General features: G+C 37.6%; 1 protein-coding gene across 1 annotated transcript in view; it reads right to left on the bottom strand.

Moving 5' to 3' along the window:
- Positions 1–3,834: 3,834 nt before the first annotated feature.
- Positions 3,835–13,387, bottom strand: part of HSPBAP1 (HSPB1 associated protein 1) — a 61,887-nt gene continuing 52,334 nt past the window's right edge. The window contains exons 6-8 of the mRNA XM_015818917.1: positions 12,992–13,075; positions 8,293–8,403; positions 3,835–5,378 (exon numbers count right to left, since the gene is read on the bottom strand). Of these exons, the coding sequence (XP_015674403.1) occupies positions 4,842–5,378; positions 8,293–8,403; positions 12,992–13,075 (732 nt within the window). The 3' untranslated portion in view covers positions 3,835–4,841. The remainder of the gene's footprint in view (positions 5,379–8,292; positions 8,404–12,991; positions 13,076–13,387) is intronic.

Here is a 13,387-nt window from a genome sequence, read left to right as displayed (position 1 = left end):
AACAATTTTCTGAGAGTTCATGTGAACGTGCTTCCGTTCCTGAGAGAAAAAGATTGAAGGATATGCATCTGTTTATCCAAGAAAAGAATCAAAACATGATAGGATCGTGGTGGCGAACCTATGGCATGCGTGCCACAGGTGGCATGCAGAGCCTTCTCTGTGGGCACGTGTGCCGTCACCCCAGTCCTAGGCCTTCAGCTGGGTTTTATAAAACTTTTTCGCTTTAAGCCTCTACCACCGCGTGCAAAAAAAAAGAGGTTCAATCAATTTCAACTTCTCGTGGGAAAAAATAAGATCTCGCAAAGTTGGAATTGATTGATTGAACTTTTTAGTCCCACCCAGTCTGCTGTTACCACTGCAGCCACGCCCACCCTATGGGCCACACCCACCCAATGGGCCACACCCACCCAGCACCCGACGATACATAAGTGGGTTTTGGGTTGCAATTTGGGCACTCGGTCTCTAAAAGGTTCACCATCACTGTGATAGGACATCCCCTCTTTAAAAATATGGAAAGTGGTCACAAACAAGACCAGATTTCTGCTCTGCTGCTTCAGTACTGAGGGGTTCAAATGGATGAGTTCAGTTGCAAGTTTAGGTGCTCTTTACATTACACAGCAACCGTTTTGGATCAACCCTGCATTTGTTGGATGACTTGTAGATGCTGGATAATGATTAAGTAACAATTTAAACAGAATTAAACTTAATTTAGCCTAATTTAAACTCATAACTGGGGTGGGTTTTTTAAAAAAAGATCAAAAGGATGCTTTGTGGAAGGGTATTGTCAAAATCTTCATCTGAAATGGTTCCAAGTTTAACCTCAGGAGCATAACGACTCATTTGAATATTAGAAAGAAGCATTTTTTTTAATGGAAGGATTAATATTTAATGATTAGGATTAATATTGCTTAAATCACGATAATTGTGGTTGTGGTGGTTGTGCATATGAAACTAATTTATTTTAAAAGAATAAAAAAACCAAATAATCTTAGATAAAGCGGGAGTACTTGTGGCTTTCCAGATGTTGTAAACAACAGCTCCCAGCAGACTTCACCATTGGCTGTGCAGGATGGAGGTGGTGAGAATAATAGTACAGAACATCTGGAAGGCCACAGGGTTTTGGGCATGGGCTGATCACTTGTAGATAAATCAAATAAACACATTAAGCTGAATGCCAAAACGGGAATAATGGTTAAACTTCAGCAACTTTGAGTATTCAATCATTAATAAAGAAAAAGAAGAAGTGAGGCAGAAGTAGCAGCAATAGCTGCTGTTGAGGTTTGTGGAGAAAAATCCGTAAGAAAATATTTTTCTCCCTTAAAAAGAAAAATATATAAAAGATGTATCAGAATACTCACTCAATAAGTCTATAAATATTTGGTGTGCTGGGTACTAATGAAAGTAGTAGTAGTTTATTGAATGATTAGTGTTGCGACCTTATCAATAAAATAAAATAAAAAATACAGTGCATAGTTTAATTCTGAAATAAAAGAGATAGGAGAAACTAGTAATCAAATACATATTGTATGTGGCAATATAAAGAGTCAGTAATCAGATAAATGAATCTCTCTTACAGGGTACCCCAATTTGTTCAATGTATCAGATTCTTAGTTATATACTTAGCAGTTCTATGTCCATTTGAGCCCAGGAGGAAATAGGGAAAACTGTGATTCAAATGCTAGTGGGCTATTCTTTCCATTAGGGATGATAAGCATTTAAGCCTAGTGGGGGTATATAATTGACTGTTAAACATAATATGAGAAACATTTTCAATGGCTCGGGTACCACATATGCAGGTTCTCTCCTATATATGGCAGGGGTAGGCAACCTTGGCTCTTTTATGATTCGTGGACTTCAACTCCCAGAATTCCTGAGCCAGCCATAAAAGAGCCAAGGTTGCCTACCCCTGGTATATGGCAAGTGGTGAAAGCACCCATGTTTGACCATGGACATTTCACATCTTGCTCTAGAAGAGACCTTTCTTACAATATGTGTCAGACTCAAATGACAGGTATTTTTCAGGCTGAAAAATAGTTTTCTTAGCCAACCAACCTAGGGATCTATTTTTGAGTCAATACTTCTATGTCAGTTTGAGCACTAATATCTAGGACTCTTTGTTTCAAACATTTCCCATACCTGGGAGGCCTTTGAAAGTAGATGCTGGTTAGAAAACCTATGTTGTGAAATGATTTTAGAAAGTTAGATGACCCAGGAGTTGGGTCATCCTTATCTGTTAAGCATATTTTGGGAAGTCTGTCAGGGTCTATTGAATGGATCCTCTGCCAGTATGTACAAAATTTAATTATTAAATGACTAAGTAAGGAGTGAATACCTATTTCTGCTCTGATCACAATGGCAGTTCCCAGTATGCATCTTAAAAATGGGTCTGAACTTGTTTAAGTGGGATAGCTTTATTAAGGCCACACAATTCTGAACCATACAGTAGGTCATCACTGGGGCTAATTTTGTCCTAAATACTTTCATTATAGTAGTTAAGGTACCTGGGTAACTGTAGTTAAATAATTTGTGTAATATTTAAAACTTACCTCAGCCCTTGCTGGGCTTCTTTTCAAACAATTTAACCATGACCCAGTGCTGGTAAAAACCATTCCTGCATAGGTAAAATAACTCACATTCAATAGGCTCACCATTTATCTCATATATTTGAGACTTTAGATTTGGTTTTATTGATGTTTAAAAAATTAAGAGCACAGTAGGCATTTAGCTTTTGCAGCAACCTTCTGAGGTCATTAAAAGTCCATGATTTTAAAAAGTTGCTGACTCCTGGGTTAGCCTTAGAAGACAACTTCACAATCCATTGGTGAAATCTGGCTTGTTACGATTGTCAGAATTTATTTTAAATTGGGATCTTAGTTTAAATTTAGCACCAAGCAAAGCATCACTTTTTTTAAAAGGGGAACAAAGCTGAGCTAAAATCTTTTTTGACTACCTGAATGAAATTCTTTCTTGAGATATGTTTCCAGGTATTCCAATAAAGTTAAGCCATGATAAATTGATTTGGAAGTCTAATTATATATTGGATTGTAATCAGGTGCTCTGAATGACTTTACTGAACAATTGACAAGATCAGCACTGCAACAAAAGGACTACATCCATTTTTGAACAGCCCTGTTTGGTAATGCTACTGAAAACACTGTTCAGTTGGTTAGTACTGAAAGGAGAACAGCTCATAACAACTCAGTGGACATCAATCTTCGTATTTTAGGACAATCAATGTGGCTTGGGAACAAATCTTTGCTGTAGGCATAGGCAATGAAAATATGTCTTGATCTCTTCTGCCTATTGATTTTCACTTCCTTTCTCCAGCAATGTATGGTAGTTATAAATCAATGGGTTTAATCCAGTTTTGGGAAGAGTTTTCAGATTTTCACTGCTCAAGGCAGTAACCCAAAGGGGAAGTCTTGGAGTATATAGATGGGAAACTTAAGCTTGTGTTTACATCTTAGACAGGTGCTTTGTGCATTTACTAATTGGAAGTTGTTTTGCAGATACCAGTCAAGCAGATTCTAGTGGTGAAGCAAAACATTAGACAAGAATACATTTTGTGCATATGTGCATACCTATTAAAGCGTTGCTGAGGTTAGGGGTAGATTTTAGGGATTTTGTTGATATTCTACTTGCCTTTTTTTTTGCTTTGCATTTTATTGGTCCTTTATTTTATGTCTGAAATTATTATTATTTTATGATTATTATCAGCAGATTAAAAGGCAAGATAGAAATCTGTCAAGTATGTTTGTGTGAAGCTGTAATCCATCAAGAAGAGTTTCTGCAGAAAGAAAATAATCAGTAAATAATACAATATGATGTTATTTTTTTTATAGGCACATAGCATACAGTATTACTACAGCCTTCTTTACAAATGGGAATGCTGGATTTTGTAGTCCAACATATCTGGATGGCTCTGAATTGAAAATGGTTGGAATGTCCATGTTTAAGAAAGGACAGCGTTGTTTAGGGAATTTAATCAACAAGCAAATATGTTTGGGAGATCACTACCATGGAAAACCATAACACATTAATTAAGAACCTTGATCTAAAAACACATCCTTGCATGTGCTATTTTGTAACTAATGTTTGCCCATCCAAGTTCATTTTTTCTGCATGGACTAGATCAGACATGTCAAACTCATGACGTCACGTGATATCGTGTGACGTATCGGAGCTCTTTCCCCATTGCCAGCAATGGGGTGGGCACAGTTTCCTTGTGACGCGTCCGGCCCGTGGGCCAGCAGTTTGACAATCCTGAACTAGATGGAAAAGAATGGATGATATACTGTATATGGCAAAGATTAAATGCATTTATTATAGCACAGATATTGGGAGACTAGAGTCCATTTGCCATGTAGGAATTAGATGGCTGGAGGAAAAAAAATTAATCCCTGAAAAGTAGATGTAACTGTCCCCCACTTCTTTTGAGTTAATTCTGTAAGAACATGAACTTCTGATTGGAAATACTTTTCCAATATCACCTAATGGATTACTGGCTTTAGATAAACTAATCTCTCTCTCTGATTCAGGAGCCATGTCTACATGTCGGAACAATAATATCATTAACCTGACAGATCTATTCAAAAGTTCCTAAAATGATACAGTATTATGAAAGCCTATAAACCTTTAGGTGAAATGTTTATTATGACTACTGCTACAGTGTATAATGCCATTATGCTCCTACTGTATTATCTGCCCCGTTACCTTTCACAGGCTTAATCATTATATTATTTGGAAGTCTACATTTGTACTTTTTAAAATGCATTTCGATTCTTGTTGCTAGTTCTCCAAAGTTCAAGAGCTTCCAGAGAACATTTTGTCATTGCTTTTTTTTATTTCAATGGATTCGAAATATTCACTTTCTCCAATAAAAGACGAGCTATTAAACCCACGACTTGTGGGTCCAGTGCACAATCTAGCAAATCATTTGTAGAAATGAGAGTTTGTGGGGAAGTGGTCATGCATTCTAGATCCTCCATGAGGGCCCCAGAATTAGTAGTCATCATAGATGTCTTCCCAGAAGGATGTAATTTTCCAAAATGTCTCTCACTTTCACATTCAGCTACTCCAGTTGGATAAGTTTCCTGGGACTGTGGTAAAACCTGAAAAAGGCTCTGTCCACAGGGAATTGTTGTCAGCTTTTCTGTTTCAATTACTGTTCTGCTAGAGTCACAGGGTTTAGATTTTATGCACGCAGATTCTGTATTGATCTGTACTTTCCTCCTCTTGTATGACTCTTGAAGAATTCCATCAGTACTGTGCATTTGAGGGACCTGGTGCTTAATTACACTTGTCTTCTGATGTTCTAAATAAGAAGACACCGCTTTGTTTAAATACTCAAGGTTGGTATTATGGGATGTTACCTCAACCTAGAAAAAAAAAAGAAAATAGAATTCAAGCTAATATCTACATGACTGTTAAGAATTTTTTGAAGCCGTTCCCACTCAGAAGCTATTCTCATTATTTTTATTTGCTTTGTTCTTTGTCTTGTGAGGATTTAAATACATGCCCATGCACACACAAATACACATGGATACACACATATATTTTATTTATCTCTGCTTCTTTCTCAGTTTTAACTATTTTACCTTCACCATCCTTGAATTTGAAAAGCTGTAGTGGCTTAGCATTCTTTCTATTTATTTCTTTTAGGGGGGGGAAGCATCCTTGTATTTTTGTAAAATTCACAGTTAAGCTGTGTTTTATAGGGTATCAATCAAAATATCATATCAGCTTTTGAGTTGCTCCAAACTCTTCATCAAAATGGGATGCAGAAAAAAATGAGAACTGGAGAAAAAAAAACTTTAATTAAAACAAATGGGTTAGATGTTAAGATCATAAGGTCTTAATTTTTTTAATTTTAAAGTTTTTAATTAAAATTTTAAAGTTACCTTTTAGAGCAAGTCTCAAGCAGCCTGAAAAACATTCTCAGTGCTAGACTCAAAGACATTGGAACAAAGAAAGAATGGTTGACCCCTATTTCTGAAAATATACAACTGGATGCTCTCTAAATCTGTCCCTTGTCCTAAAAGAAGTATTAAGTTTAGATTCACACAGTATTACTTTCATTTAAAATATTTTGTGCTACATCCCATGTCATAAGATCTTCCAATCCAATCAAGCATATCTGAGAGAGAAGAATCCAATCTATCACCTGGGTTCAGCTGAACATACACCTTTATTTGGAATGGAATGGAATGGAATGGAATGGAATGGAATGGAATAGAATAGAATAGAATAGAATAGAATAGAATAGAATAGAATAGAATAGAATAGGACTTTTTTATTGGCCAAGTGTGATTGGGCACACAAGGAATTATATCTTATATAATACTTATTGCACTTATATCTCAGCTTTTTTAAAATTAGGAACTCAAAGTGGTTCAGAAAATAAAGCAGTTAAAAAAAATAATCTTCATAGACCCCCAAATCATACACAGAAAATAAAAGGTATCAAAAAGTAAGAACCAGCATGTAGAAGTACTTGGAACAAACTGAAATGAAGTAGTCAAAGACTTCCAGAAATCCCTGTGCTTTAGGCAGACACTTGAAGGCACTATATAACTTTGGAGCTCCTTCCCATTTAAAACTCAGGAAGTATAATGGAGTTATTGTACATTATTTGTCCCTATAAAAGCGAATTCTCCATGCTAAGGCTGAGGCATAAATCCTCTTACTCAACCATTACAGGCAGCTGGGGGAGCACTAAAGAACATATTGGGCACATCCCAAAGGTATTTCCATCCCCATTTAACTGAGATGGGATGACTGCAGCTCCCAAGGAAATGCATACCCACAGCAAACCACTCCAGTGAAGGAAAAGAAGGAGACAGCTAAATACCAACTCTATGTTCATGTTTGATTTTGCATGGGGTTGCCCATAAGAATGGAATGGTGTGTGGTTCGAAGCTCTCCCTGGCCAAGTGCTCTTTTCCCACAAAATCCTGCAACATCATAATAATATATGACCTTATTAAAGTGCATCCCCAAACATACAAACTGCATTTCCTGTTGTAGGAGGAGGAGCTAATGGCTGAATCTTATTATCAAATAACTAATATTTTGATGTGCATTGCAGTGGTTCTTCTATACAGTAGTGGCCAAAATTGTGGAAACCTTTTGGGAAGAGTGTACAGTAGAAAAGTTTCCACCAACTTTTCTTCTAATTTCTTTATAACTGTAGCCTTGTTCACTTAATAATACTATTTTACATCGCTTTCTGGGCAACCAGTCAACTCTTTGCACCATTACTTTAATTTTATTACATTTTACAAGCTCACTAAATGAAAGAACACAAAAAAACCCAACCAACTTGATAGCGATCACATAACACACTGAAATGTCCTCCTCTCAGCTTCAATACATGACATCAATAACTGAATCCTACTGTGATCTAATTGGCTCATTGCCAAAACAAGATGACACCTGATTGGCTCTCTAAACACTCGTGCTCATTGGCTACAATCAGATGAAGGAAAGCTACCTGATATCAACCTAAGCAAGTTGTGCTTCCTTTTTCTGGTTATTTGGCTATAACTTTTCATAGAATACAGTACAGATAATTGAACAAACTTTGTTGTATTACATTCTTGATTAAATTATCTTTCCATTGATATATAAATTTATGGTACCACTCCAAAAAAAAGTGGTGTTATTAGCCATGAAACCTCAAAAATACCCTTTTCCCAAAAGGTCTCCACAATTTTGGCCACTACTGTATGTTATATTCAGTTTTGGATGAAAAGTTAAATAATAACTTAAAAGTTTAAAAGTTAAACATAACAGAGTTATGTTTGTAACTCCAACATCCTAAGTGGCAATTAATATTGATAAAATGTTTACTATTCTTTTATTTTCAATATTTTAAGCTTTCTAAATAGTAGAATGTTAATAATTTTTAAATTGGACTACACAAACATTGCTGAATTGAAATCATGCAATATCATCAAGATTTATAACATTATCCCCCAAAAATCTAACAACTCCAAAACATTTACTGTTCTCAGATTGCTAAATCCACTGATTGTGTATAGTGTACAAAAAGAGATAAAAGCAAAATCCATATTTTACAGAAGGATATGGTACTCAGTCTGCACCAATATTGCATTTCTGGCTTAGTACCAAATCTAAGATCAAATGAAACAGCCAGAGATATTCATGCTTAGTCACTCTGGAGATGCTAATCCTTGCTGCATACAACTGAGGCAGGGATTGGCAACTTACAATAATATCATTCAGGCAAAAATGCACAAAAACTTTAGAGGATAAAATGAAGAGGAAAACCTCTGTGGGGTTGAGCCAAGAATCTGTATCACTGGGGTTTTCTGCAGCCTTCATTGCACATATCATTGTTCGAGTTATTGCCTCTTCTATGCGGGCTTCATGATCTGCATCCTATAAAAAAAAAGCAAGGAAAACATGGGATATTTTGAATAATGAAAAGGACTTTGGTTGGCAGGAGAAGGAACATTTGTATATGCTGAGTCCAATGTATTTTGAAGCTATGACTATTCCTTTGTGCATTGGTCTAAACCAGTGTTTTTTCAAACTTGGCCCCTTTAAGATGTGTAGACTTCAACATCCAGAATTCCCCAGCCAGCCTTACTGGTTGAGGAATTCTGGGAGCTGAAGTCCACAAATCTAAAAGGGGGCGAGTTTGAAAAAAACACTGGTGTAAATGGTAGGGTATGCAGGTAGGGAGGAGGTATGCTTCATTTTATAATCATATTATGAAGGTTCTCTAATATTCTGAAGAATCAAAACTTTATCTAGCAGTTGTAGAGGCTCTGGAATACTGTCTTGTATTATACAAATCACAGCACTCATGTTAAAAGGATCTGTGATTTCCAAAATAGGCAGACAGGGTAATTAACATCCCTTGTTATTTTATCTGGGATTTCATAATTTCATAAAATGCCCATAAAAGCTGCCTGATCAAACAATTATATAATTTTTCCTAATTGGCAGTTGTTCTATTGCATTAGTGTCTTGTTAAATTGAGATTTATGAACTTTTAATTTATACCAGAGGGATATCATCTAATATATAGAATCTTTAATTTAGGAAGATCAAAAAGGCATGTCCCAAACTTTATCTCTCAAAGATTTAAGCTCTTAAACACACACATACTGTCTCCTTCACACACAAATTACTAAGAGAACACAAATGCCTTGTGAGTTATTACTAAATTATTCTAAATTCCAGGGAGCCTGCTGTCATCTGACAGTTTCACCAGCTCCACTAATGTATTATTGCAGTCTTACACAGCAACAGAAGGGTGAAAAAGGCAGCGTTGGCTTTAATGAAGGATACCAGCATAGTATTTTAAAGATGAAACAGGAATTCTGTAATTGATTCTTACATGCTACAAGGTGTCATGTCTTTCTTAGGTGCCTTTAGGCGGTGAAATACAAAGACTAATTTAGGATTTCATCAAGATGAGCTGCCTAGGAAAACAAAGCCTTCATGTTTAGCTGAATTGCTTGGAGTTGGGGACAGTTCCGGGGCAACAAGAAACAAAATCATTGCATAAAATGGTACTGGTGCCCCACAATCCTGCAGGCAGAATGAAGAAGTGAGGCTTGATTGCTTGAATTTACGTATGAAAATGAGGATGTAGCAAAGAGATAGCAAGATGCAACCTTTGCTCTTGATCAGTAGCTTACAACTTTCCCACAGAAACTCTTAAAAAACAATACCCTTTTCTTTCTTCCTATTTTCTCTGCCTTTCCTCCTATCATCTATTGCAGGGGTGTCAAACTCAATTTCACTGAGGGCCGCATCAGCATTGCGGTTGCCCTGGGGGGGCTGGGTGGGTGTGGCCAGAGTGGGTGCAGCCTACTGGATTGGCGTGGTTGGAGTGGGTGTGGTCTACTGGGTGGGCGTGGGCAGTTCTACATCATTCGCGTCAAGGGTGGCTGTGGGGGCCTGGGCAGGAGTGGGACAGATCTGAGGGTCTCTGGCAGAAGGGGATGGGACCGGGGCAAGCGCCAAGGCATGGTCCACCGGGGCAAGTGCCAAGATGGCCACCACAAAATTGTACATTGGCTCCCGGCTTGCCTGGGCCAGGGCCAAGGCAGCGGGGGCCGTTCCCTCACTGTTTCCAGGATGGCTTTGCGGGCAACAGGAAACCACTTCGTGAGCCGCATCTGGCCCCCGGGCCTTGTGTTTGACATGTCTGATCTATTGCCATTATTATGCAGACTTAATAGGCCAGTTGCATTTCTGATGATGCCATGTCATATTTATATCAGATAACTCATATCTGCCTGAAAAAAATCAAGGTTATAATTTACAAATTAACAGAGCTTTCTGGTAAGCCAAATTCTGGTTCAGATCCAACCAGACTTCAGCATCCTACATTTGAGGTTGACCTTTATATCATGTGATAGGATTGCTTGAAAACATTCAAGAGAAGCACTTGCACCTTGTTTCCTAGTACAAACACACTTCTGTGATTTGTGTGGGCAATGTAGTCTATGCAGATCATATATCAATCCTTCTCACCCATGGATAGTAGCTCAAATTAAAGCAGTACAAACCTCCTTTATATTAGTGCAATATAGTGCACTACAAAGAGCCAGTTTGTTGTAGTGGTTAAGGAAACAGGCTTGAAATCAGGAGACCCACTTACTCTCTCCCTCTCTCAGCCCTAGGAAATGGGCAAAGGGCAAATTACTTCTGAAATCTTGCCAAGAAAACTGCAATCAATTGTCCAGCCAGTCACTAAGAGTCAACACTGATTCAGGGGCACAAAAAAGTGTACTATAGTGCAATATTAGAGGTTTGATGCCATGCTTCTTTTTGTTAAGTCTCTCATTAATACATTGAATAATCCTAGCTCTGGAGATTCAGAAGAAACTCTTGTAGAATTTAGAATTGCATTAAGTCTTACCATTTTATTTCAAATGTTATTGCTGCTGCATAAATAGTTAGGGGAGCTTTTCTTCCTGCTCGTTTTTCTCATGACCACAAGGTAAGTCATACAGTCAGGAATATATAGAATTACTGTACAGAGCAGTAATTCCACAAAATTGGTACCGTTCAGGGACAAGAGACTTTCTCTTGCAGGCTTTTAATATAGTTTATCACAACACAGCTTGCTAAGTCTGAAACATTTAGCTTCACCTTTTAGCATCTGAAATAATGCATATTTAGAGCAGCTTATCTTAGCCATATGAAAATTGTCAGGCTTTCAGGGTACTGCAGCTCTGAAAAGTTCATTCTGCCTGATGAAGCCCATGAATAATATTAATCACTTATCTTAGAATGCAAACTTTGGCGTGGTCTCAATGTGTCAGAAGCAAACTAAACCCTGCTCCTCTTATTGTAAAGCATGAGTAGAATAATTAATTGTATCAGTAGAGCAGTTGAAACTGGCATGGCACTCACTTATCATATCAATATGATAGCAGCTGCTTATTGCCATAAGCCAGAGTACTGCTTGAGTGAATAATGGAAATGTTCTTGATATTACTTTTTAACATCGATGTCATGTATTGTTTTTCCAAGATGGATAACCCTACATCTAGAAAGGAACGTTGCCATCATCTCTGGAGATAATAGGATATAATCAGCTGTCACCACAAACTAAGGGTAGTCCTAGCATTCCTCAAGTTACACAATCTCCATGCTCAACTTATATTGTTTGTGAGGTTTTGGCAAGCAAAATTGGAATGTATTGAACCTGCTTACTTTTTTACTCTTAAATATATGGGCTATATTGAGAGGTGTGAGGCGGGGAAATAATGTATAAGACATCCTATATCAGGGGTAGTCAACCTTGGCTCTTTTATGACTCGCGGACTTCAACTCCCAGAATTCCTGAGCCAGCATGGCTGGCTCAGGAATTCTGGGAGTTGAAGTCCGCGAGTCATAAAAGAGCCAAGGTTGACTACTCCTGTCCTATATGAATGGGGGGAGTTCTGGCCATCGGTGTACCACAATTCCTAGCATCCCTCTCTACTGCTCATGCTGGCTGGAACTGCTAGGAGATCATTATACCCCACTGGAGAACCACTAGCTTCCCACCCTATTATACCCAGTATTATCACACGCAATTTCTTAACATATCAACTCAGCCCCAACCTACAATTAGGAGATCATACTAATCTACTTTCTCAACAAAATATAAAGGCACTCTCTTTATCTAATAACAGTGTTTCAAATTTTCTCCTCCATATCCTCTGCAAACGATCTGTCTCCTGATCAAAGGATGTAGATTTATTGGCTCTGCGCTAAAAAAAACCCCCTGCTCTGAGATCTGTCAAATTTGTTGAAATACATTCATATAGATTTTCAACTACACAAGGAAACAGAGCCTGGAATGGATTTCTAATCCCATCAAGCTTCAATGATACCTCTTTCCAATTTCCTCTCCACATATTTGATGTCAGATGGATGAAGAGACCGTGTCTATGTCTGTTACAAATCATTCTTTCAGGTCTCATTTCTACCTACATCGCTTTGATTTAAAATTTATGCAATCAAGATGTTGAATTATGTAGCATAATTTATGTATGTGGTATGTTACAGATTATAAGTGGATGGGCCTCTTGTGGGCCTCAGTGATTCAGTGCTAGGGAAACCAAAAGGAATGGGAGGGGATGGAAGAAAAAGTTATTCTAGTAACTGCTCTGCAATTATTGTACCTACATATGCATAATACTAATTGACAATAAGGTAGACAGATGTCATGGCCGAGAGTGTAGCTTGATAGTAGCACACATGCTTTCCATACTAAGAGCGCCTCGTTTAATTGCCAAGATCATTATGGAGAAAAACTCTAGCATAAAATTGTGGGAAAGTTGCCAATTAAACAACCTTTTTGTTATGAATCTTTGTTATAAACTAACCCAATAAAATTTATGCTATCAATGGATTGTTTGTGAATATGCAGGTTATGATACTCCATATGGTTTGCAGCTGGCAATTTTAACACATAAAATGATTAAAATCATTGAAATGATTATAAGAAATGTACCAGTTCAATCCAGGAATTAACGCTAACGGTGATGGGGTCAATGGACTCCACATAATGCCACCAGTGTCTAGGAACCAACAAGACCTGAAGCAAAAAGGAATGAGAATTGAGAAGTTCTTTTCTTACAAACATGTACATTGCACAAGAGCATTACATTGTAAACAGAAAAAGTTGAAAACAAGACTTTTAACACTAGTTTAAATCTTTTATAATTGATCTCCACTTGCACTTGATACATCTAAGACAGTGATGGCGAACCTTTTAGAGACCGAGTGCCCAAACCGCAACCCAAAACCCATTTATTTATCACAAAGTGCCAGGGCCGCATCAGCATTGTGGTGCCCTCAGGGGGCAGAGAGGCGCCTCTGAGTGCCGCCTCTGGAACGCAAAAACTGG

Source organism: Protobothrops mucrosquamatus, unplaced genomic scaffold (genome assembly GCF_001527695.2).
Source record: "Protobothrops mucrosquamatus isolate PMUCROS unplaced genomic scaffold, P.Mucros_1.0 scaffold822, whole genome shotgun sequence".
NCBI lineage: Eukaryota > Metazoa > Chordata > Lepidosauria > Squamata > Viperidae > Protobothrops > Protobothrops mucrosquamatus.
Note: the sequence above shows the minus strand (reverse complement) of the source record. Positions and strands in the feature narration are given on the sequence as shown.